The sequence below is a fragment of the Bicyclus anynana genome, chromosome 12, assembly GCF_947172395.1.
Source record: "Bicyclus anynana chromosome 12, ilBicAnyn1.1, whole genome shotgun sequence".
Taxonomy (NCBI): Eukaryota; Metazoa; Arthropoda; class Insecta; order Lepidoptera; family Nymphalidae; genus Bicyclus; species Bicyclus anynana.
Window position 1 is genome coordinate 16,124,567 of NC_069094.1, and position 24,141 is coordinate 16,148,707.

At 37.7% G+C, this 24,141-nt stretch overlaps 1 protein-coding gene across 1 annotated transcript in view; it reads left to right on the forward strand.

The window, feature by feature from the left end:
- LOC112050994 (lachesin-like) overlaps positions 1-24,141 on the forward strand; it is an 89,227-nt gene that overhangs the window by 46,151 nt on the left and 18,935 nt on the right. Inside the window, exons 2-6 of the mRNA XM_024089432.2 lie at positions 8,279-8,376; positions 10,750-10,954; positions 14,168-14,326; positions 19,735-19,863; positions 23,984-24,121. Coding sequence (XP_023945200.2) covers positions 8,279-8,376; positions 10,750-10,954; positions 14,168-14,326; positions 19,735-19,863; positions 23,984-24,121 — 729 coding nt within the window. The remainder of the gene's footprint in view (positions 1-8,278; positions 8,377-10,749; positions 10,955-14,167; positions 14,327-19,734; positions 19,864-23,983; positions 24,122-24,141) is intronic.

Genomic DNA, 24,141 nt, shown 5'->3' on the forward strand with positions numbered 1-24,141 from the left:
AATACAACTGCGTAGTGACGATCGTCCAATTTTTCCATTGCTGGCCTCGTCAGGTTGATGATGATTTTCTTGCAGGTGTCCGTCGGTTTTCCTTCGATTATATTGCTGATGCAGTCTGGAGTGGATCTCAGTTGATGATTGATTTCTTTCTCACAGATAAACTGTGTTTCTACCTTCGGGCATTCAGCCTCAATGTACACGTGAATATTTCCAGTTAAGGCAAGGTAAGGAAAAGGAGGAATAATAACCTGATTAAACTTATTAGGTACTACGACTAATTTGTATAGGAAAAAGGTAAGTGGAGATACTATTGGAAATTTAAATATGAAAACTATGCGATTTCCACTAAAGTATGAACCTGATTTTACGACGTCATAATAATTTCTAAAGTCTAAATCTAATATTTGATCCCTCCTATATAGAGTTTTAATTCTAACTAAAGTACTATTTATCATATCTATACTAAGCATTGAATGATGAGTGCGCGATTCACTGCAAAATGCTAATGCGTTTTCTAACCTACTTATCTCATCTAATAAACTATCTAAATTATCATTAATAATTGAAAGAACTTGTCCGAATTTAGCGAATTTCAACAGAGAATATGTTCTATGTTTGTTAGAATTAAGTAGAACATGCATGCTTTCATTTAATTGAACCTGGTTATTAACAAGTTTCGTTAAAATAGATGTATGTTCGTTCATCAGCTCTTTATTAAGGCTAATATGACGATTTTGTTCAGATATCATTTTATTCTGATTTTCTTTAAGAACTTGAATAGCGTTTTCGTACTTTAAAGCATCTTTATAGTCTAGATTACCTGTAATACTTTTTATTACTGAGCCTAAACCATCTATTAAACCTCTTTTAGAACGATTAGGCTCAAAAGTTAACAAGCGGGATGTGGCTTTATCTAATTTAGTTGCAAGGTGATCAATCTGGAATTCATATAATGCATATGTATCATTGTCCAGTTTGTCTTTAATATTAGTCAGTTGAGTTTCTATTAAATTGATATTGGTCTGAATGTCGGTCAGGTCTACGTATTGTAAAAGTATATGATGGTCAGTTGTAAGTCTCATTGGTCCCAGTTTGAAAGGTAAAAGTCCTGGTCCATCTTCTAGTCTTTCAAGTTTTATCTCGTGTCCCATGGTCAGAACGAAGGGCAGCATCACGAGTATTCTGTAACAATTTGGTCGTTTTAGGGGTACGTTTTAGTCGAGCTTTAGCTACAGGCCCCTTTTTCCTAGAAGTGTATATGTGAATGGGTGAGTTAGCCAATACGGTATCATGTGTGAAACGAGGTGCAAGTTTCGATCTACTAGCGTAAGGGTTATTAATGAATACTTGCTGCTCGGGTTGATATTCAACTTCGGGTTCGCGAGTTTTATTGCGATTTTCCATGAGTGCGGATCGATTTGCTAAAGATGAGTCATTGATTATGTCATAAACTTGCGTCATTTTATTCTTATGATTTTCTATATACTGTTGGAGTAAATGTGGGGTCAAGTCAATGTCAGTTGGGTCCCTAGGGTCAGTATGTCCCAATATAATATCGTATGGTTTGCATTTAGTAAAACTATGAACTGAACTATTATATGCAAGTATAGCATATGGCATTAAGTTAATTACGGATTCATCTTTGTGCTGTAATTTCAAAATGCGGAGATGTTCTAATATTGTCGAATGAAAACGTTCAATATTACCGTTAGCATTCGGAGAGTGAGCTAAAGTCTTATGATGTGTAATTTTATGTACTTTGCAAAATTCTGAGAAGATCTGATTAGTGAATTCTGTACCTTGGTCTGTAATTATAGTAAGAGGTAAATTATGATGAGTACTAAAAGTTAACAGAGCTTGTATAACACTAACCGCTGTGCCATCTCTAAGTAAGTATGCTTGACCATATTTCGAAAATACATCGATAAAAGTTACGTATTTTTCACTTTGCGCCGTAAAACTATCCATATGCACTATTTCGAAAGGCCTAGTTGCAGGTGGTACTAACTGAAGTTGGGGTCTTATTGGATTTCTATCGTACTTGGCTTGCCCACAAATTGAACAATCATTGATAAATTTACTTATGTGGTCTTTCATCTTAGGCCAGTAATATCTAGCGGAAAGAGATAGGTAACATTCGTTTATACCACGATGGTTCGTTTTACCTTCGTGATAGTGACGAATGATGTCTTGCTGTTTTAAAAATTCTTTAACGTTCTCAAGCTCCTTTTTTGCTAAAACTAAATTCATTGACGAACTTCTGAAGTTATCCTGTATAATTGGAATAATATCATACATTGCAAGGGGTGGATTTATAGAAAGGGCTGTTTTAATTTTAGGTTGCACGTATTCTTTGATTGCGTTCACAAGATCTTCCACCAAATTTGACCTAGATAACTGAACAGATGTTCGAGTATGAGTGTCAAAAGGTTTAGTCACAGTTGTACGTTTTTTTATGTCACCTACAATAGTCAAACACAATTGTCGAGGGAATTTATTTAAGGGATCGTCCGTTATAGGAATTTCAAGTATAGGATTCTCGTCTGCCGTATGTGCTGTAAGGGTTTCAGAGTCATTTAAGGATGGTGGTCGTTCGGTGGGGTTCGCTACTATTGAACTAACTTCTTCGTTACAGATCTCAATGCGTGATAGTGCATCTGCATTAGTGTTATTCTTACCTTTTTTATAAATTACAGTAAAATCATATTCGCTTAATTTCAGTCGCCATCTCGTAAGTCTTGAGTTCGGTTCCTTAAGGTTCATAACCCACTGCAAAGGTTTATGATCAGTTACTATCTTGAATTTTCTACCGAAAAGATAAGGTCGAAAGTATTTCGTTGCCCATACTATTGCTAATAATTCTTTTTCTATAGTGCTGTAATTTATTTCGCTATCATTCAACGTACGTGAAGCGTACGATATAGGTTTGTCGGAACCAATTGTCCCTTGTGAGAGTATTGCACCTATTGCAAAATTCGATGCGTCTGTAGTCAGAATAAAGTCCTTGTCAAAGTCTGGGTATTTAAGGATGGGATCATTAGTAAGTAGAGTTTTACACTTTTCAAAACTATTAACGTAATTAGAATCAAAAGTAATTTTAGTTCCTTTTTTAAGACACTTTGTCATTGGTTTGGTGATTCGAGCAAAATCAGGTATGAATTTTCGATAATACCCTAAGAGTCCTAGGAACTGTTTTATTTCCTTGGGGGTCTTAGGCATAGGATACTTTTGAATAGCAGCAATTTTATCTGGGTTAGGTTTTATACCTTCACTACTTATAATATGTCCTAAATAAGCCGTCTCGAGTTTTAAGAACTCAGACTTGTCTAATTGAATTTTAAAGTTAGACTCTCGCAATCTTTGGAATACCTTTTCCAGGTTAACCATGTGCTCCTGGAGACTTGTACTGAAGACAATTATGTCGTCCAAGTATACCAGACAAATAACGTTTTGAAGTCCTCTAAGAACATTATCCATAACGCGTTGGAAAGTAGAGGGGGAATTCTTCAATCCCATTGGCATTCTTAAGAACTCAAATTTTCCATTTTCGACTTGGAAGCCTGATTTTGGGATATCTGAAGGATTCAATTCCACTTGGTAAAATCCAGATGCAAGGTCAAGGGTGGTAAAGTACTGACATTTGCCTAACTTGTCTAGAACGTCTGTAATATTGGGAATGGGATATTTGTCGTCGATTGTCTTTTCGTTAAGCTTTCGAAAGTCAACGACCAGACGCCATTTCTTTTTTCCAGATGCGTCAACCTTTTTTGGTACAACCCAAATTGGTGAGCTCCAAGCTGACTCAGAAGGTCTTATAATACCTTGTTCTAACATCTTACTAATCTGACTTCGAACTTCATCACGATGTACAAAAGGATATCGATAACTCTTAGTGTGAATAGGAATTTCGTCGGTTGTTCTAATGCTACCTTCACCTTCAACATAAAATACGTCTTCATACTTTGAGCAAAGAGTTGTTAAATTAGCTTTTTCCTCTTCATTCAAATGGTTCATTCGTATTCGCGATATGATATCTTTAGCACGCGGCGATAAGTATTCAGTACGAGCACACTCAACATTGAATACGGTTGCTTGCGTAGCTTGATCTAATGAAAATATAATGTCGTTCTTAGTTGGATTCACGACTTCAACGATACCACGACAGTTCTCAACTGTAGCGAGGCATTCGCTTATTATACAGTTACAGACAATCTGTTCTTCAATTAATACATCACCGTCGGGTGCATTAATTGGTAACCTAAGTAACTTAGAACTTTCAGCAGGAATTATATCTTCATAGAGATTTAAATTCCGAGAATTATACATTTGTATTGGATTAACTGCGAACTTAGTAATTAAGCTTAGTTCTTTAAGATCTAATTTAGCTTCCCATTTTGTAAGTAAATCCATACCTATTAAACCGTCAAAATGATCGTGAAATTTATACACGAATAACTTCATAGTGTCATTATCATTAACTTCTGGAAAACATGGTAAAATTATGGAAAAATCATTTTTAGTTGTAGCGTGAACATTTGTAACTTCAAACGGATCGTAATTTAGTGGAACATTATAAAAATAATTTTCAACTGCCTCGGGGCTGATAAAAGACTGATTGGCCCCTGTATCTATAAGAAAATTCAAAGGTGGATCGGAAATTCGTATATAAGGTAATTGTCTATGAGTCTGCAAATTAAGTTCTATTTTAATTTGCTGGGTTTCGAAACTCCCTGAAAATCCTGATCGTTGGACGTCTGCGGTTGTTCGTAAGTAATCTGGGCATTGCAATCGTTGGTCATGTCATGAGGGTCATGAGGGGTGTTGTAGTCATAAGGATATTGGTCATAGTGCTGGTGGTTATAGTAATCTACGTCATTGTTAGAGTCATAGTAATATTCGTCACAGTCGGGATAGTAATTGTAATAGTCATCATAATTCGAACATTCATTCAGATTGACATCTCTAGATTTAAAATAATTAGTAGGTGGTGGATTACCTTGTCTCGCCCAATTCCAGCCGGACGGTGGCAGTGGTCTGCTAGTGAAGCGGCTGACACCGCTCATTGGCGTAGAGGTATTGTGCTTTGGCGGCAATTTGAACACTGCGCTACGCTGGTTGTTGCCAGGCAGCGGCGCGCTGAACATTTGCTGCGTACGTGTCATAGGTGACCTAAACTGGCTAAATTGTGGGGGTGCATGATAACCCTGTTGCTGCGGTCTAGACGGACCGGGCATGTTAAAGTTCATAGGTTTATTAAAATGTGGTAAAGGGTTATTACTGAACGGAATATTGAAATTACGGATAGGCTGATGATTGTAATTTAATGGTGCTTGCGGTGAAAATTTCTTATCTGGCATATGGCTACTTCTACTTTGCAAATATATCGTATTAGTTTCCTCGTGGACAAACTCGAGAGCTTTTTCGATCGTATCAGGGCGCATGCATCTAATGCGTGAGCCCAGCGGATCCTTTAGACCTCTTAGGTAGGCCTGAAGGGTGAGCTTTTTATACAAATCTCTCTTAGCTTCTATGGTAGTTTGCAATGTGTCGTGTAAAGATACATATGTCATTATCGTACTAAAAAGGTTTTGGCAGGATTCGTAAAATTCCTGAGGTGTTTTAGAACCCTGACTGAGTAGAGATAAATCATTATATAACGCTATTTCATTTCTTTGATCACTAAAGTTATTAATAAGCGCTTTGCGAATACCTGCCCAATCGGTAGGTATTCCGTTCGTATTAATCAGTCGAGCGGCCGGACCCGATATCTTATTAAGAATACCGTTAATTAATCCTAAATTATTTAATTCGAGCCCGCTGCCATACTGCACGACGAGCTGGTCGCATAATTTAATAAATCTAGTTAGAGTATTCGGGTTCCCGTCAAAGTCCGGGACTAAGCGGAGAGCTTTATATATATTCTCTAAGTCGGACATATTATTATCTATTTTACGCCTAGAGTCCTGGTCTTTAAGCCTACTACTAACGCTAGGTTTTGGTTCTTTCCTTGAGTGGAAAATTTTGAATAATAATTTAATCTACTAAAAAAAAAATACTATTACTACTTAGGTGTTTAATAAAGGATGTAGGACACTGGAAAATTCAGCGTACTTACGTGAACATTCTTTCTTGCTGACTCGATTCTGTTTCTGGAATCCTCACTGCGTGGCTACACGTTCGATCTCGGTGAAACTTGAAAGTCTATCGAGGTGAGAAGACGATGCGAAGTTGGCACTATTTCTTACGACTCGACCCGAGATCCTACCGTAACTGCGCCATTTACGTTCGCCGATGCAGGAGTGTCCAGAAGAAAGAGTTCTTGGTTCTTAAAATGAATTTATTAATATAAAAATTACAAACTAATTAAACTAACGACGTCTTCGAGCGTAAGTGAAGAAGTGTGGTAAATTTCCATGTCACTATGCACCCGTGCGATTTGCCGAATCAGCGTTCCAGTTACGTACACGTGTTGAATAAGGCCGCGAGTCCAATGCGGGCGGAGCGACAAGCGAAGCGGCATGTAACAAGTAGGATAATTATCTAGATTAGGAGCGTTTTTTTTAAAAAACACTCATTATCAACTCATATTCGGTTCACTGTTGAGCTCGACTCTCCTCACAGAATGAGAAGGCTTAGGCCAAAGAGTTGAGTTGAGATACGTGATAGCCCAGCCATAACCTTTGCCTCCGATTTCGGAGCGTGGTGGGTTCGAATCCGGTTCGGGGCATGCCCTCTGTTCAGTTATAATATGACGTGTCTCAAACAGTGAAGGAAAACATCGTGAAGAAACCTGCATACCAGAGTCTTTTTTTAGTCCTCTGCGTGTCTACCAATCCGCATTGGTCCAGCGTGGTGGACTATTGGACTAGGAAACAATAATTTTGTATAATTATGGTCCTAACAGACCACCGCAACAACGTCCGTCTTTAAACTTTCTTCTACTAAATAAAAACTACCTCCTTGCCAATTTCATCTCTGTATGTCAAGCGTTTTTCGGGATTTCTTGACGATTAAGTGACCTTTCGCTTTTCTAAGTATAGATTAAACAAAAAAGATTTATTCTCGGTAAAACCCACGCGCAAACATTAGACAACAAGGGCTATTATCTCTCTAAGCATTAAGTTCAAGCCCGTAACTCGGCCCGTTATAAATGGCGGGCATTAAACATTTGCTTAAATAAATTATATTTTTGTATGTTCGGGACAGTTCCGCGGCGCTGTGCGCAAAGTTGGGCGATATTTTATACGCGCGGTCTGTCCGTTCGCGGGACGGGAGTTGGGAGTTGGGAGTTGGGTTCATTTAGTTAAACGACATTACGGACTCGGTACGTGAACTAAGCAGTTATATAGGTGGTAATGCTTTGTATATTTATGGCCGTGATAGCCCAGTGGATAGGTATGACCTCTGGTACCCGGTCTGGTACGTGCACCTTCAACTTTTCAACTGTGTGCGGTGAACGGTCAAGAAAAAACATCGTGAGGAAACCTGCATACCAGCGAATTTTCTTAATTCCCTGCGAAGTCTGCCAATCCGCATTGGGCCAGTGTGGTAGACTATTGGCCTAACCCCTCTCATTCTAAGAGGAGACTCAAGCTCAGCAGTGAGCCGAATATGGGTTGATAATGATGATTATGATGATAATAATACTAAACAGGTAGCTGCTGGAAGCTAGCGGCTCCAAACCATGGTTCTTGGAAGTCCATGCGAGATGTTCAGCAGTGGACGTCCATTGGTATTTAATGATGATGATGAAACTGATACTATAAGCGATGTAGGTAAAATAACGAGAAGACACTGGCAGAACAACAAAAGGTCGAACAAAAACTGAAGTAGTATAACTACATCATGATACCCAGGGGTGCAAAAAGAAACAGTTGTCCATTACTAGGAGGAAAACGGAAATAACTGCCTTCAAAAGAACTTATAAGACAGGGACAACCAATGATAATGGAATGGATAGACAATTAAAAAGGGAGGCCTTTGCCCAGCAGTGGGATGAATTATAAATAACCGTTATTATTACAGTAATATTACAGTACCAGCCCGAAGTGAGAAAGTTTGTGGTGTTGCACCACCATGCCTAAGCAAGCACTTCTATCATGCAAAACACTATCAATAATACCTATTAGTGACTGTATTTGATCAGTGTTGTGGATTAAAGCTCAATTTCCCATTTTCTTTTAGGAGTCCAAAGGGTTTAGTGCCAATCGCTAAAAAGGCTAAAGATGTTAATTTTCTCCTCGCAAAAGGCTAAAGACGTTATTTTTTCTTGTTATAGATCTGCCCCGTTTCGTGGGCCCGGGGTCCAACGTCACAGTGGCAGTCGGCAGGGATGCGGCGCTCACTTGCAGAGTGGATAACCTACAGAGCTTTAAGGTACGAGGTTCAAACTACGTTACGAGATCAAAAATCAGCATTTATATTGGTAAAATTACATTTTGAGGGTACACGCTAACTATGGGCTTCATATGAAGGATCATATTAGGTCATCATCATAATATCATAATTATCATTATGGTCATTTAATTGGTGATGAAGCGAGATAAGATCGGAGTATCTTTGCATTATCAAAACTGAAACAAGATCTGCAGAAGAAACAAAACTACCAATATAGCATAACGAGTTTCAAAGTTGAAGTGACTAATGATAAACCTACCATCTTACTGACAAATACGTACGTTTAGATGCTCCAGTAAGATGCTGCGTAGAAACCATGAGTAGATTATAATCCACTTCCAAGTTCACAATTAGACAGAATTGTCACTTAAAGTCAGATGAGATCGCAGTCAAATGCTAACTTATTTTCGTCGGTCGATCCGATTTTCAAAACACTTTTTATCTATTATTTGTGAGTATTCTTATATTTTATCTTCATATTTCCACGGTAACTGTAACTGGTACGTTTACCTATTTGATAAGTATTTTCTATGTACCTACTAGGTTATATAATAATTATTATTATATTTATATTTAAATAAGACAATGTACCAATGTAATGTAAGGTAAGTAAATCATGTAAGGTAATTACCAGGAAGATGTATATGAGAATCAATTTGCATAAAAAAACGTAATATTTTACGTTATTCCCGGACCCCGCTTCATTCTCCTCTTCGGCATCCGTTCTCTGTTACTATAGACATTGCAAGTTGAGTGGTTAATGCCCTGTGAAAAAAAAATATGCTGTTTCGTGGACGTGGTGAGCTCAAAACTACTGTGAAACCTCACAATTCCTCACGAGTGATTAAAGGTTAAACCCACTTATAAAGTGGAATATAAGAGTATAATAGGATAAAATAAGAAGAACAATTATTCCAATTCCGATAACCATATAGAAATACAGTCCATTAAAGCCATTGCATAATTTTTAATGCTTCAGTTATTAACGAGTGAAACCGCAGGGCGTCTGCTAGTTGTTTACCTAAAATAAAAATAAATTCAAGTAATTCACCATGACATTACATAAATCGCGGTGTCATCGCGTCCCGAGTGACACAAAGGTCAATTTTCGTTATAAATGAGAATGACACAGTCCAACTCGCGCCGATTGTCCGCGAATGATTAATGGATACTGTAGTCGTGACGTTTTTAATTTTTACTTGATCGTCCCATTCAACTGATGTTGATAAATGTCTTCTAATCTGTTACATGACTAAATTTAAAATTAAGATTTTATTATTAAGTCCCCTTTGGAATTGTATTTAAAAGATATTCGAATATTTAGATAGACGCAAACCTTTATAGATGCAAACATATACAATAAAGTGATTTTAAAATGATAATGTTATCCTCAGAATACAGAAATGTTGTCCAAACATTTGTATTATACTATTAAATTATATTAGAAGTTACTTTCTTTCTCATACTAGTTACCCTGGTATTAGTAATAAAATGTGACCAATTGTAACGAGGGCCTACGAGTTCCATCTAACAAACTATAAATATACTAAACTATCTATATGTTATTATAAACATTGTCTGTTATTTGCTGATAATAATTCTTCAATGTCATGATTACAGTTTTTCGTTTATAAGATACTGATTTGACTAAACCTAAAGATTCTATCTTTAGCTTTATTATTTAAACTCAGATTAAAGTAAACTATTTACATTTTATAATTAATTTAAATATTATAATGATATTAATTTCATAATGTTAGACTAAGCCGTAAAACTGTATAATTAAAAAGTAGTTGTAAGATACAGAAACCATTTTGAATTGTAAAACTGTTTGAGTTATAGTCGGTAATTATTTTGTCGTCTGGTAGTCAGTCGAGCGCGATCTTTGTTGGTGATGATACACTTTGTTGGAACTATACGAAGATTTTCATTGCTGAATACACATTCCTGACGTCACGCTGCCCGTCTCAGTAATACAATGTTTTTTGGGCGATTCATCTTTAATTACACACTTGTTAGAAGGTGCAACTTAAATGCCATGGAACAAAATAAAAATGGCACTGTTATTTTTCTGACATTATCTCTATAAGTTTTAAAAATAAATCGAAACGCAAATAAAAAAGTATCCTCGTCCATTTTGAACCTCTCTGAATTATTCGAGTGCTCGGCATTTCACTGACGATGTCGTCGTTACAACATCTGATCAAACTGATCAAAATACGGAATGCAATATAATCTTTCCTATACCAAGTGACCCTGTGAATTCAGAGAAACAACCCATGTGGTTCTCACTGTGTTACTTTAGTAATCCACTAACTACATCAACATCATCTAAAAAAAAGTTATTACCAGGTGGCGTGGCTACGCGTGGACACGCAGACGATCCTCACGATCGCCGGCCACGTGATCACCAAGAACCACCGCATCAGCGTCCAACATGGCGACGGCGCGTGGACGCTGGGCCTGCGTGACGTCAGCGCCACGGACGGCGGCCGCTACATGTGCCAAGTGAACACCGAGCCTATGATGAGCCAGACTCATCTACTCCAGGTCGTTGGTAAGATACACCTCCTGTTTTGAACCTCAAATCAAATCAAATCAAAATTCATTTATTTCAAGTAGGCTCAATTTCAAGCACTTTTGACACGTCAGTTGACTATTTGTAAAGATTCTACCACCGGTTCGGAAGGCAGGTTCTGCTGAGTAGATACCGGCAAGAAACTCAACAGCTGCTCTTTTGAAATGAAAAAGTCATACAGTACAATAATTTACAATTGATAACAATTACAATTTTTATAGTTTTACTTCCTGAGTGAAGGTGGAAGCTGATCCAATGGCCTCCAAGCACCTTTATCGTTAAGGAACTCATCAATAGTGTAGTAACCTCGACTAAGCAAATGTTTTTTAACACATTGCTCAAAGTTGTGCATTGGCAAGTCCATCCTCTTAAGAGTTACCTCATAAGACGGCCCAGAGTAATTTAGCAAGCAATGGACTTGGCTATGCTCCGAGTATGTAGGTATATGATCGAATCAGACGTTCCAACTAACTCTCAACCCATGATGAGTTAGACTCATCTATAACTGCATGTCGTTGGTAAGATACACATCCTCCTTTGAACCTGTTAAGAGTATAGGCCTCATAAGAAGGCCAGAGTAACTGAGCGGGCGATGGAGTGAGCTATGATTATGATGAGTCAGAGTAATAAGTTGTTGGTAAGTAGCACATCTCTTTTGAACATCTTACGAGTAGAGAGAGTATTAGAAGGCCCAGAGTAAGTCAGTCAATTGACTTTTAACAATAATGAACCAGACTCATCTACTACAACTCATCGGTAAGTTACATAGGTACATCCCATTTGCACTTTTAACCTGAAAATCTTAGTATCAAGACTGTTCAGTTGAGATATGATAGGGCGGGAGTACCAAATGCCAAAACTAACTCTGGCCTAGAGCAACTCAGCAGGCGATGGACTATGCTCATGATGAACCAGACTATATATGTTGTTACTGCGATGCATATCAGTATATGTCTATCTTTTAGCGATAAGTCAATATAATATTTTTTAAGATCATCAAATTTGTTCTAAGTAATGCATTTTTTGCGAATATGTGAGGACCGCGCCACCCGGTAGCTCTACTAAGTATCTTACAATGCAAAGCGACTCAAACATCCGCGAATGATGTCACTGGCGTCGGCTAGTCTAGTCTAGTCTATATAATAAGAAATGATCACTTGTCACCTCAGACCTCACTTACGCTGAGTGTCTGTGTGCATACAGATTTCGATATCAAAAGAGCCCCTTTGGAAGCCAACTTTATTTTCATAGATCTGGCTTCAGTGGCTACCTATTGGGAAAGGACACACCGTATTTACATAGATAAGACTCAACAAACGGCGTCCTCAAAGAGATCAAACATACTCGTACAATATTGGGATCCCTTGTAGATGTTTAACTGGGGCAAAGAAACCGAATTTTTGGGAACTCGCATCTGAACTTATGACACTGAATACGAAGACTCACAGAACTAAACTCACTGAACTTTACTTATTCTTATAGCTCCCTCTTATTTACATTTGCGTTCGAATGCTGTTTAGTTTGCTAAATACATATTAGATGTTTCTAATTTTTTTTAATTTTTTTTATTCTTTACAAGTTGTTCAAGTGATGCAGTCTAAGATGGAAGCGGGCTAACTTGTTAGGAGGAGGATGAAAATCTACACCCCTTTCGGTTTCTACACGGCATCGTACCGGAACGCTAAATCGCTTGGCGGTACGTCTTTGCCGGTAGGGTGGTAACTAGCCACGGCCGAAGTCTCCCAGCAGCCAGACCTGGACAAATTAAGAAAATCTCAATCTGCCCAGCCGGGGATAGAACCCACGACCTCCGTCTTGTAAATCCACCGCGCATACCACTTCGCCACGGAAGCCGTCAATATGGGATACACATTGTTGATTTGTTGTCAGTGACATGAAAGTCAGGTGAGGCTGCAGCTGCAATGCCTTCGGTTGATGGCTGGAGACAAAGCATTGTAATTGTCAGACGCCCATATAGAGTCGTTCCGCTCATCTCTTCTGCTTCTGCCTTCGGGTCCCATCAGGCAATGCTTCTGCTCTCGCCTTACACCCCGGTGATGCCGCTGAGGTCCCATTAAGGAGCCTAGGGCTCTTACATAATCAGAAAAAAATACACTGATAGAAACTTATTTTCACATAAAACCAGGTTGATCTTATAATTTCTTGCCGGTTCTTCTCAGCAGAACCTGCCTTCCGAACCAGTGGTACAATATTTACAAATAGTCAACTGACGTTTCAAAAGTGCTTGTAAATCTACTTAAAATAAATGAATTTTGAATTATGGTTTAGAGTAGCGATTTAACAAACCGTGGCTTAAAATCTACTAGCGCCTGCTTGATTATAAATCAAAAAAGATTATTGTATTTAAAACCTCACAGACTCCCACAAATACCTTCGCGTGAAATTCACGTTTATTAATTTTTCTAATAAAACAGACGCACATCGGTTGGAATATATAAAAGTCTACAATAAAAACAATCTTTATCCTGAGTATTTTTAATAAAAGTTTCAGCACTCTTTCCCTGGGTCCAAGTCAGTAAACGATATTATGTATGTATGCTTTGTCTCCGTATTCCACGCTTTGGTATATTCGATGACAAACATTTTGGAAACTATTCGCTTCCAAACTATTCAGAAAGTAACTACGAAGTAAGTACGCGGCCAGTGAAGATAAACTTAAGAAAACTTCAACGAACTCGTCTTAGTTTATTCAACCGTATTTTACCAAAGAATAAAAACGTCTTTTTCGGGAATTACTACTAAGAAATGAATGAATGTTTCGCTGAGGATAATTAACTTAAGAGTTTGAAGTCTTATTTTATCCTCGTCCGTGGCCAATAAATTCTATTTTGGTGGTTAGAATAAAGAGGAGGTTATTGAGCAACAGGATAAGTTACTTTTATTCCGGAAAAAATTATGGTTCCAGGGATCTACAGAGCTGCAGAAACGTGAGAATAATTAACCGTCAATGACTGACTTAAGTTCTTTGTTTTTGTACCTATGTACCTAAATGTAATAATGTTAAATGGGTACCCATACAAGGCGTTTCACTCTGTTATCTGCCCCTACACACTATTGATTCTAGGCAAAGATTTTCCACTTAAAACAGCCAAGCCAAGTACGTACATATTATTTACTTGTTTAATAAATTACTACTACGAAAAAATCTTTACATGTATTTGTTTTCGACAGTGCCTCCGGATATAGATGACGAGGCAAGCAGCAGCGAAGTGCTAGTCAAAGAAGGGGAGAGTGCCACACTGCGCTGCGTGGCGTCGGGCGTCCCCCCTCCTAACGTCACTTGGAGGAGGGAGGACTCTAGGCACTTCAAAATTGACAACCAGACACTCGGTACGTATTCGTACTTACATTTACTGCCTGTCCTGTTTTATTATAGGCCTGGAAAAGCAGATCAGAACCAAAAATCTAACCCATGTGTTCAGGTAGTATCAGACAAACTATTAACAGTAAAGTGTAAATCACATACTTACCCACTGTATAGCATAAGCTGCTATACCCAAAAAGTTACGTATAGACGCAGTGGTATGCGCAGTGGACCTGTCCTGGGTTCGATCCCCGGCTGGACCGATTGAGGTTTTCCTAATTGGTCCAGGTCTGGCTGGTGGGAGGCTTTGGCCGTAGCTAGTAACCACCCTGACAAAGACGTACCGCCAAGCAATTTAGCGTTCCGGTACGACGTCGTGTAGAAACCGAAAGGTGTGTGGATTTCATCCTCCTCCTAACAAGTTAGTCCGATTTCATCAAGGATTGCATCATCACTTACCATCAAGTGAGATTGTAGTCAAGGGCTAACTTGTAAAGAATAAAAGTTTGAAAAGTTATTATTCGATAGGTAGTTATTTTGTATAATAGAATTTTACGAAAATGTATGTATTATAAATAATATGGTTGTAGATATGGCGCCGGATCGGTGATACTAGGCTGTTCAAAATTTATAAAGTAGATTCTTAATGATGTCGGCTACGAAAGGATATAACAGAAACCTCTATTATATCGATTTGATATAACGTTTGAAATATAAATATCTGTGTTCATACGACGCTTGCATTCTATGTCCTAGATGACGGGATAAGAACGGAATATCAGAAATATTATCCAATAAAGTTGCGTTTTTCAGTAAAAACGAATGTCTTCTCTACCTTATTTCCTTTATATAAAAGCTCGTATTTAGATTACGTATCTCGTAGTTTCCTCTCTATACAGCTCAGACCGTTATCACTGATGAGCTTTTGTCGAGGTTTTTTCTGAAAATCAGCTTAGCAAAGCGTACATATCAACATACATTTGCAACAAGAGCAACAGGGTAATTCAACGAATCTCAAAAGCAAACGAAAAATAAGTGAACTCAAATAAGAAAACTTTGAAGTGACAATCCGTACAACACGCGAAGTTTGAGTCGGGATGCAAATTAGATTAGTTTACATTCAATTTGCAACCGCGAGCGGCGAAGTTTCTCCAAGCTTATCAACAATATTAGTTCCTCTAGCATCAGTACTACACCAGCATTACCTATTATTCCTCCCTACTCTAACAATGGGAGTGTTATGCTTTGTATTACATTAAACAAATGCAACAGATCAAAGGATTTCAACCCTTATTTGTGTACATATAAAGATTGGTTTAGCCGGGCTACGTGTGCATTACAGATAACTAGGATTTCCAAGCAAAGTTTACGGATGAAACTGTACAACACCTATCCGCTCGGACCGCGTTGTGGTAACAAAACATTGTTTTCATTAAAGCAGCTTACAATAATATTTGTTTTTGTTGTTGTGGGATTTATTTGCATTTGAAAACCGACGTAATTTAAAATTATCTTGATTAAAACGTGTAAACATATCTACTACGACTATTAATACAACATACTATTCATATCCATAGTAATATTATAAATGCGATACTAAGTCTGTTTGTCTGTCTGTTACCTTTCATGGCTGAACCACTGAATCAATCAAAGTGAATTTTGATACTGTTACAAATGGAACCTTGTGGGCTCATTGGAGAACAGGCCAAAAAAACTGAAAAAATACAGCGTTTTTGTTTTCGTTTTGGATTTGTAAAACATATAATTTCACGCTAACGGAGTCGTAGGCGTCTGTTAGTCACGAATAGTTCTAATCTAAACGCACTGGTCATTGAAAAAGAAGAAACTACAATTCGCAGTAGCTAACTAAGACTATAACAAATTCAAGCTTTAGTTATTCCGAGACTTGATCACTAACTATGGGCCTCATAAGAACGCTCCGAGTCACGCAGCGGGCGATAGAATGAGGCAGCTACGTTCGGATCATTGCGTGATCGAATCAGAAATGAGGAGATTCGAAGAACCAAAGTCACTGACTTAGCTCCACGAGTCGCGACGCTGAAGTAGCAATGGGTGGCACATAGTTCGAAGAGCCGATGGACGTTGGGGTCCCAAAGTGCTAGAATGGGGACCCCGCACTAGAAAACGTAGTGTTAGTTGAACCCTTTACCAGGTGGACTGACAACATCAAGCGAGTCTCAAGGGTTCACTGGATCGTGATGTTTATAAGTTCCTACAAAAGGCCTAAGTCCATCGGCTGATATGATGTTATAGTTATTCTATATCAGCATCATGGATGGCTTTGGATATATTAGTAACAACACAAATGCGTATACGAGTTAACAAAGTAACATTCCATAAACCCGAGGACTCTTTAGTACCTATATCAATGACTTCCGTTAACAATTGAAAACTATTTGGAGTTTTCCGTGCGGATAATTTCTGTCTGGTTGCGTTTCGTATCAAAGCTGGCACAAAGCCTCGGATCGCCTTTACTTTGTTTTACTCTTTTTTTGCTCTTTAATAGAAATCTTAAGTGGAAAACGTTTGCCAACTATTTTGTAAAGAAACGCTTAAACATTGTGCTACATTTTTGTTGTAATTTATTGTTACTGCTTCCTTATTATAGCAATAAAAGAAACACATTTATGTTGTTGTGTTTTTGCACTGTTAATTTCTATTTGTTAGTTATTCTGATTATGAAATATTAAAAATCTTAGTAAATCTCTGTAAAACGTAACACACGACAAAATTCTTAAGAGTTGTCAGTTTTTCCATCATAATATATGTATTATAGCATCAGGTAAAGAGAATGAACAAGCAGATAGATTTACTACTCGCCTATTTATCTGTAGGTTTCTCACTTCGTAGGCCATCCTACATTGGAATACGTTCTATAACACACTTGTCAATTAACCAATTAGCTTTGTGTCTTTAATTTTATCATCTCCTTTAAGTATCAGACTGTCCACGTCAATAATAATCCTTAACAACAGAAATATGCATGGCGCTTTAACATCCATTGATTAGCTCTGATCCATTGATTAGCTCTGGCCTTTTTTAATTTGGGTCAAAGTATTGACAATATTCCAGTAGTAATCGTATGGTTTAAAATACGGACTATACAAACCATATTAATATTATTTTCATTTATACCAATGAATCACTGAGATATAAACCTTCGCTGTACTGAGTAAGAAATAATAGTTCTCATTCTAAAGCTCGAATCATCCGTACAACTAAGCAAAAACTCATTAGTTGCTTACTCTTTCAAAAAAATCCAATCCAATTCCCGCGAGCCGTATTTTTATGTTTACTGATTACAAACAACACAAGTGAAAATCTCGCCTCTACGCAAAAGTTTAAATTAAAACGTTAAACCAGATTTGTGGCGTGTTTTATCCCCCCCTTAATGGGGGGTTTGCAATTCTAAATAGTAAGGATTCAGAAGATGTGAGCTCGTGCCAAAAACATTGATGAAAAAAGCATGTAAATGCTCTATTTACAAGAGCAGTTTCTTTAGGTTTTTCGTTTTGAAATCCATAATTCATGGCACTGAAATGAGGGACTTTAGTAGAGAGAAATTATTTTTGCGAGTAATGTATGGTTGAAATGTCTATTCATAACTGAGAAATGCTTTATGCTAACATCGTGAATTACTTCAAATTAATGACTGCTTCTAATGTTTAGGACTCTTTAATGCGTATATTTTAATAGCTTTACTCGAATCGATCGTTGGATACGTCGTAGACCATTGACCATTTAAAACTGTCCATCAAATTGAAATTTTACTTTTTGTTGTCCACAATGCACTTGTATATCATCGTCGTCGTCGTCGTCATCAACCCATATTCGGCTCACTGCTGAGCTCGAGCCTCCTCTCAGAATGAGAGGGGTTAGGCCAATAATCCACCACGCTGGCCCAATGTGGATTGGCAGACTTCACACACGCAGAGAATTAATATAATTCTCTGGTATGCAGGTTTCCTCACGATGTTTTCCTTCACCGATTGAGACACGTGATATTTAATTTCCTAAAATGCACACAACTAAAAAGTTGGAGGTGCAAGCCCCGGACCGGATTCGAACCCACACCCTCCGGAATCGGAGGCAGAGGTCATATCCACTGGGCTATCACGGCTCTCTTTATATCATCATCATTATCATATCAGTCGATGGACGTCCAATTGTATATTCTAAACATTAATTAGAAATAGTGAAAATTATTTCGCAAATTTTAGCTTCGATATCTCTCCAAACATGGCCCAAACTACAAATGTCGTATTCATAAAGATTTACTGGTAAAATAGTTTAGCTAAGCCGATTATTTTATACCAGCTAAAAAAAGTATAGCTATAAAAAGGTATGTTCTAAATCTAAATATTAGAAATGCTAAAAATCCTCGCATATTTCGCGGAGATCAGCCATATTTCGTGCAGCGGTATATCTACACGCCACCGGACCTGTATCGTGCGATTTTATTTTCCCGCCCCGGTAACGTTGGAAACGGTAAAACTGTGCCAACACGTATAGGGGAAACATCTCACCGCGTTTCCTTAATGGTTGCAGATACATATAAACACTTTTTGTGTCACTTTCTTTTTGTTGACCGACTTTCTTACATCACTTGTGACACTGACGATCTGGTTGTAGTGACGCAGTGAAACAACGTCATTGTTTTTACAAGAATAACGACATACTGGGGCTTATGACAGGACTGACTGGGACTGAGCACAGGTTTGCTAATTAGCATAGTTTTAACATGCCAGTTGCGGTCCGCGTATAACCTATCTACCTCTTTTTTCTTCTAACATCATTGGGTTAAGGTGCGATCTGTTAACCAGCAGTTTACAATTTCAAAATTAATTTCTTTGAAGTAGCTTATAAACAAGCACTTTTAACAAGTGAAGTATATGAATTGGTAATAACTTTGACATCGGTTCGGATAACAGATTTTAACGAAGAGAGCCGGCACGAATTAATGGAAGATCATCGAATTACTTTTTATTCACTGTTATCGCAACGGTCGCAATCCGCAACACAATCGTAGGCCAATTCTTATTGACCTACGGATTCGATGATGATGATGATTGGGTTGTTTAACGTATTACATGACAGGCTATTTATATACCTATTGTTAAATGGTGATAAACTAAAAAAAGGATAAACCTGGCTGAGTTTGTTGTGGGCTCTTCTCGGACCAAGGCGCGTTTGGAACCCTCGTAACTTTAATTTTAAGTTTTCGAATAATTATTATCACCATTATCTTAAGTTTAATATTATTACCTGACGTTTCGAAAGAGCTTGTAAACTGAGCCTATTTGAAATAAATGAATTTTGGACTTTTGACTTTGACTTTGAACCTTGCTTGTTTGGCCTCATACTGGTTCAAACTAAAGGAAATACAAAATATAAAAGTATAACTTTCTTCCAGTGTCAAAACACAGCGGCGAGTGGTTGAACCTGACGGGCCTGGAGCGAGCAACGTCGGGCGCCTACCTCTGTATCGCGACCAACGGCGTTCCGCCCTCCGTCAGCAAGAGGATACAGATTAACGTCTTGTGTAAGTACCAATTAAAAAAAAATAAGCTCTAATTAAAAAGGCAAGTATGTTTATCCCAAGACAGATGAGCTCAAACATCAGGATATGCCGTATCAAAGACGTACCGCCAAGAGATTTAGCGTTCCGGTACGATGTTGTGTAGAAACCGAAAGGGGTGTGGATTTCATCCTCCTCCTAACAAGTTAGCCCGATTCCATCTTAAATTGCATCATCACTTACCATCAGGTGAGATTGTAGTGAAGGGCTAACTTGTAAAGAATAAATAAAAAAAAATAATAATATTAATATGTCTCGGTGTTGATAATCATAATGAATGATCAAAGCAGCTAAGTGGCTGTGACATACGGCCGTTTTGAATAACCTATCTATCCGCCATTTCGCTTACTAAAGTTAAGAAAATCTATCTATCTGTTCTTATCTGCTTTTCAATAACCTACTTACAGATAGTTTGACTATGTAAAGATAGTTTGACTGTTACTGATAATCGAGGATAGCTATTTATCCGTAATCTTGGGTAGGCTATTGAAAACGGCCGTTAATGTTGAAGCAATCATGTAACAAGGTTTGACGACTTCTGTGGCGAAGTAGTGTCCGCGTTCGATTTACAAGACGCAGGTCTTGGGTTCGATCCCAGGCTGGGCCGATTGAGGTTTACTTAATTGGTCTAGGTCTGGCTGGTGGGATACTTCAGCCGTGGCTAGTTACCACCCTATCGCCAAGCGATTTAGCGTTCCGGTACGATGTACCTACTCCTAACAAGTTAGCCCGCTTCCATCTTATATTGCATCATCACTTACCAACAGGTGAGATTGTGATTGAAGGGCTAACTTGTAAAGAATAAAAAATGTACGATGTACGATGTAAAAACAAAACGATGTTATTTCCACATAATAATAATCATTAATTTAAAGAAAAGCAAATCACTCATCACGAAATATCAAAAGCCGCTTGACGCAAAAAGATAAAATTTGTCAGGGAGGTAGTTTATAAGTCTGCTAAGAACGGATTTTGCGGTAGGACCAGATTATGGTGGTCTACAGGCGGACGGAATCACGGGCGTCCGCTAGTTTCATACACCCTTTTTTATATAATGATCGTTTAGTTTAGTTCCTAAACTAAACGATCATTTTATTCGATCGTTTAGTTTAGTTTGCTACCTTCTTTTTGTATTAACAGACTTTGTTATGTAATTTATTATTAGTGAATATTTAGAAAAACACAGTAAAACTAACATTTAACTTCTTTAATTATAACGTTTTGTTAGAAGAGATATTTGCACAGTTCCGTTATACTATCTATGAGTATCGTAATAAGACAAGAAGAAGAATTATAATTTAAATAAAAGTTTTATCTTTGGATGATCTTTGAAACCCACCACATTTGTCTCGAAGCTTCCATGGCTTAAACTTCATACTTACCTATTGTACTTATCGTTGGTAGCATTTCTTTTTTTTTTATTTATTTTATTTATAACACTTAACAATTATTGAACATATCTATACTTTCGCCAAACTGTACAGGCAGTTTGTTGGCGAGTTGACGCTCATTATTCTAATGATTATGTAAAAATAATTGCTAAATCTAATTTTAATAAGATACTTATTACCTAAAGTAAGGTAACCTAAGAATTTAATATTATAAAATGAAATAATAAAAAAATTACAAAAAGGTGCAAGACAATTTCTATAAAGTAAATCCGTCAGTTAGTGATGGGATCCCTAAGGAAAACTTTCTTTAATTTCTTCTTGACAAACTTACTGTGTATATAAAGTTCTGACCATCACAGCCTGTCACCTTACATTACCTACGTTGTCTATGGCCACATTACAGCGAGCAGCATGGGTGCCCACAAATAAACGCCACGTGCGAGCCCAATCAATGGCCGCATCGCAAAATTAAATTGTGCGGCTTAACTCCGACCAATATTGGATCGACCATTGCAGGGAGGGGAGATTTACGGATTTGTTTCTGGCTTCGTTTCCAAATCTTTGCTCAATTGAATTACGATGAATACGATCTCGATAATATTTATATTACTTTAAAATAGCGTTTGTTATTATCAGTTGTAAATTTATATCTTTGCTCCCGAGGTTATTAATTTATGTATATCTACTGTCTGCTATATTATGCTTTCACTATGTTTCTTACCGACATTAGAAAGTTATTATCAGTTACTAGCTGACGCTAGAGACATCATCCGGGTCTCTTAGACCTTCTTAATCCAAACCTATCGCAAAATCCGGTATTAGTGGATGTCTAATAACTACCCTAGCTTTCATCTTTGTAGGTACTCGTATGTCAAGCTGTTATCGATACGAGTATATCGTGATGAGTGACCTTCCGATTTTATATATTGCAAGCCGTGTTAAAACTATACAATCATTTCATGCATTATTACTCAATTTTATTTCTAAACGTAATACGTTATAACCGGCGCAAGCCAATTAAAAGGTAAAATATGTTGAATTAGGAGAAAAAATGGTGTAATTTCCATAAGGTTTAATTTATACCGTCCAGTGAAAACCTGCGCCGAAAAAAATGTTTTGCATCTGGTAGCCTTAATTGGAGGGAAAGCCAGAAATGAAATTGCCACTGACAAGCTGAAAATGCTACGCTCCGTTTGGTTCCCGAGCTGTGAATGAACTGAATGAACGACCGGGCGTAAAACTAAATTCATCGTAATGTTTGTAATGCATAGAGCATTACCTAAGCCTCGGCGTGACCTATCATGTAAATTTACGAGTGTAAAAGCTGGAGTATGAAGCTTTCACGTAATAAAAAGGAAAAAAAGTCTAGAATGTACTTACGTAATGCTTAGAAGAAGGTACATCACTATTAACAACCCATATTCGGCTCACTGTTGAACACGAGTAGAATGAAAGGGGTTACGCTAATAGTCCACCACGTTAGATTGGCAAATTTCACATACGAAGAGAAATACGTCATCATCTAATTAATAACTAGTCCAATTTACTTGGTATATTGCTAAGAATTTTAACCAGAACGTGTTGAACATATACATATGAGTAGTAAAGTTAAAACACCTCTCTTTTTCGGACGGTTAACAATTGGCTCTTTACAAATTAATTGAAAAGTTTTTATAGCCAAATTGAATTGGATATTTGGATTGTGTGTTTTCTGTTTTTTTAATATGTTAGAAAAATTGTTCGAAAGCTTGTTGGAACGGGCAAAAGTTTTTAATTGTTTTCGTATTAAGCTGAATCGGCGCTGTGACAGGCGCTCAACATTCTAAATTTATTTATTGTTCGTGAATAATATTTTGGCGTGTTGTTAAATTTTGTTGAGTTAATAAAATAATACGCTTTATATTAAAATTAGATATTCCAGAGTTTGATAATTTGAGGTACGAACTAAAATTAGATGTTCCAGAATTTAACAATTTCGGGTATAAACTTCGGAATTTTTGTGGCCCTTTTTTTTTTTGGAAATGCTGCCCGCATGTGTTATTATTAAGTATTATTAGTATTATACTTTCAAAAGATCTCTAGCGAAGGATTGTGATCGACTAAATATCTGGCGACTATAATACTAATGATATCCCGTAGAAAATACAAAAATATTACGGTTTGTACTTGGCTACTACGATGGCTTAGGGTATGGACCGATGAAACCCACTAACACCACAGTTGCCTGCCGTAGGAACTGACTGAACTGACAAACACTTTTATAATATGGCAGAGGTTTTTCTACCACAGATTCAATATTATATCTACGTTTTTTTTTGTCGGGAAGGAAAAATATTCCTCCGGATTTCTGTCGGCTAGTCGACAGGACTTATCCGACTTGCACGGACTAAAAATGACCTCCTCTGTACTCCGTGGTCAGGGCCGAACCACTTCGAATTTCTTCGCGCTGACCTAATCTATACTAATATTATAAAGCTGAAGAGTTTGTTTGTTTGATTGAACGCGCTAATCTCAGGAACTACTGGTCCGATTTGAAAAATTCTTTCAGTGTTTGATAGTCCATTTATCGAGAAACGCTATAGACTATATTTTAACCCCGTATTCCTACGGGAACGGGAACCACGCGGCGTCAGCTAGTATCTCAATATATACGTATACTGTAACCTTAACTACATTGTTCTTTCTCCCTACAGTTGCCCCGTCGGTGTGGGCCGGTCGGGTGGCGGTCCGGGCACTGTCCGGGACGGCGGCGGGCCTGACCTGCACTGCGGAGGCGTTTCCCCTGCCGCAGTCCTACTGGACCCTGAACGGTGAACAGAGACTGGTAAATGGTAAGTTTCATCTGTGTATC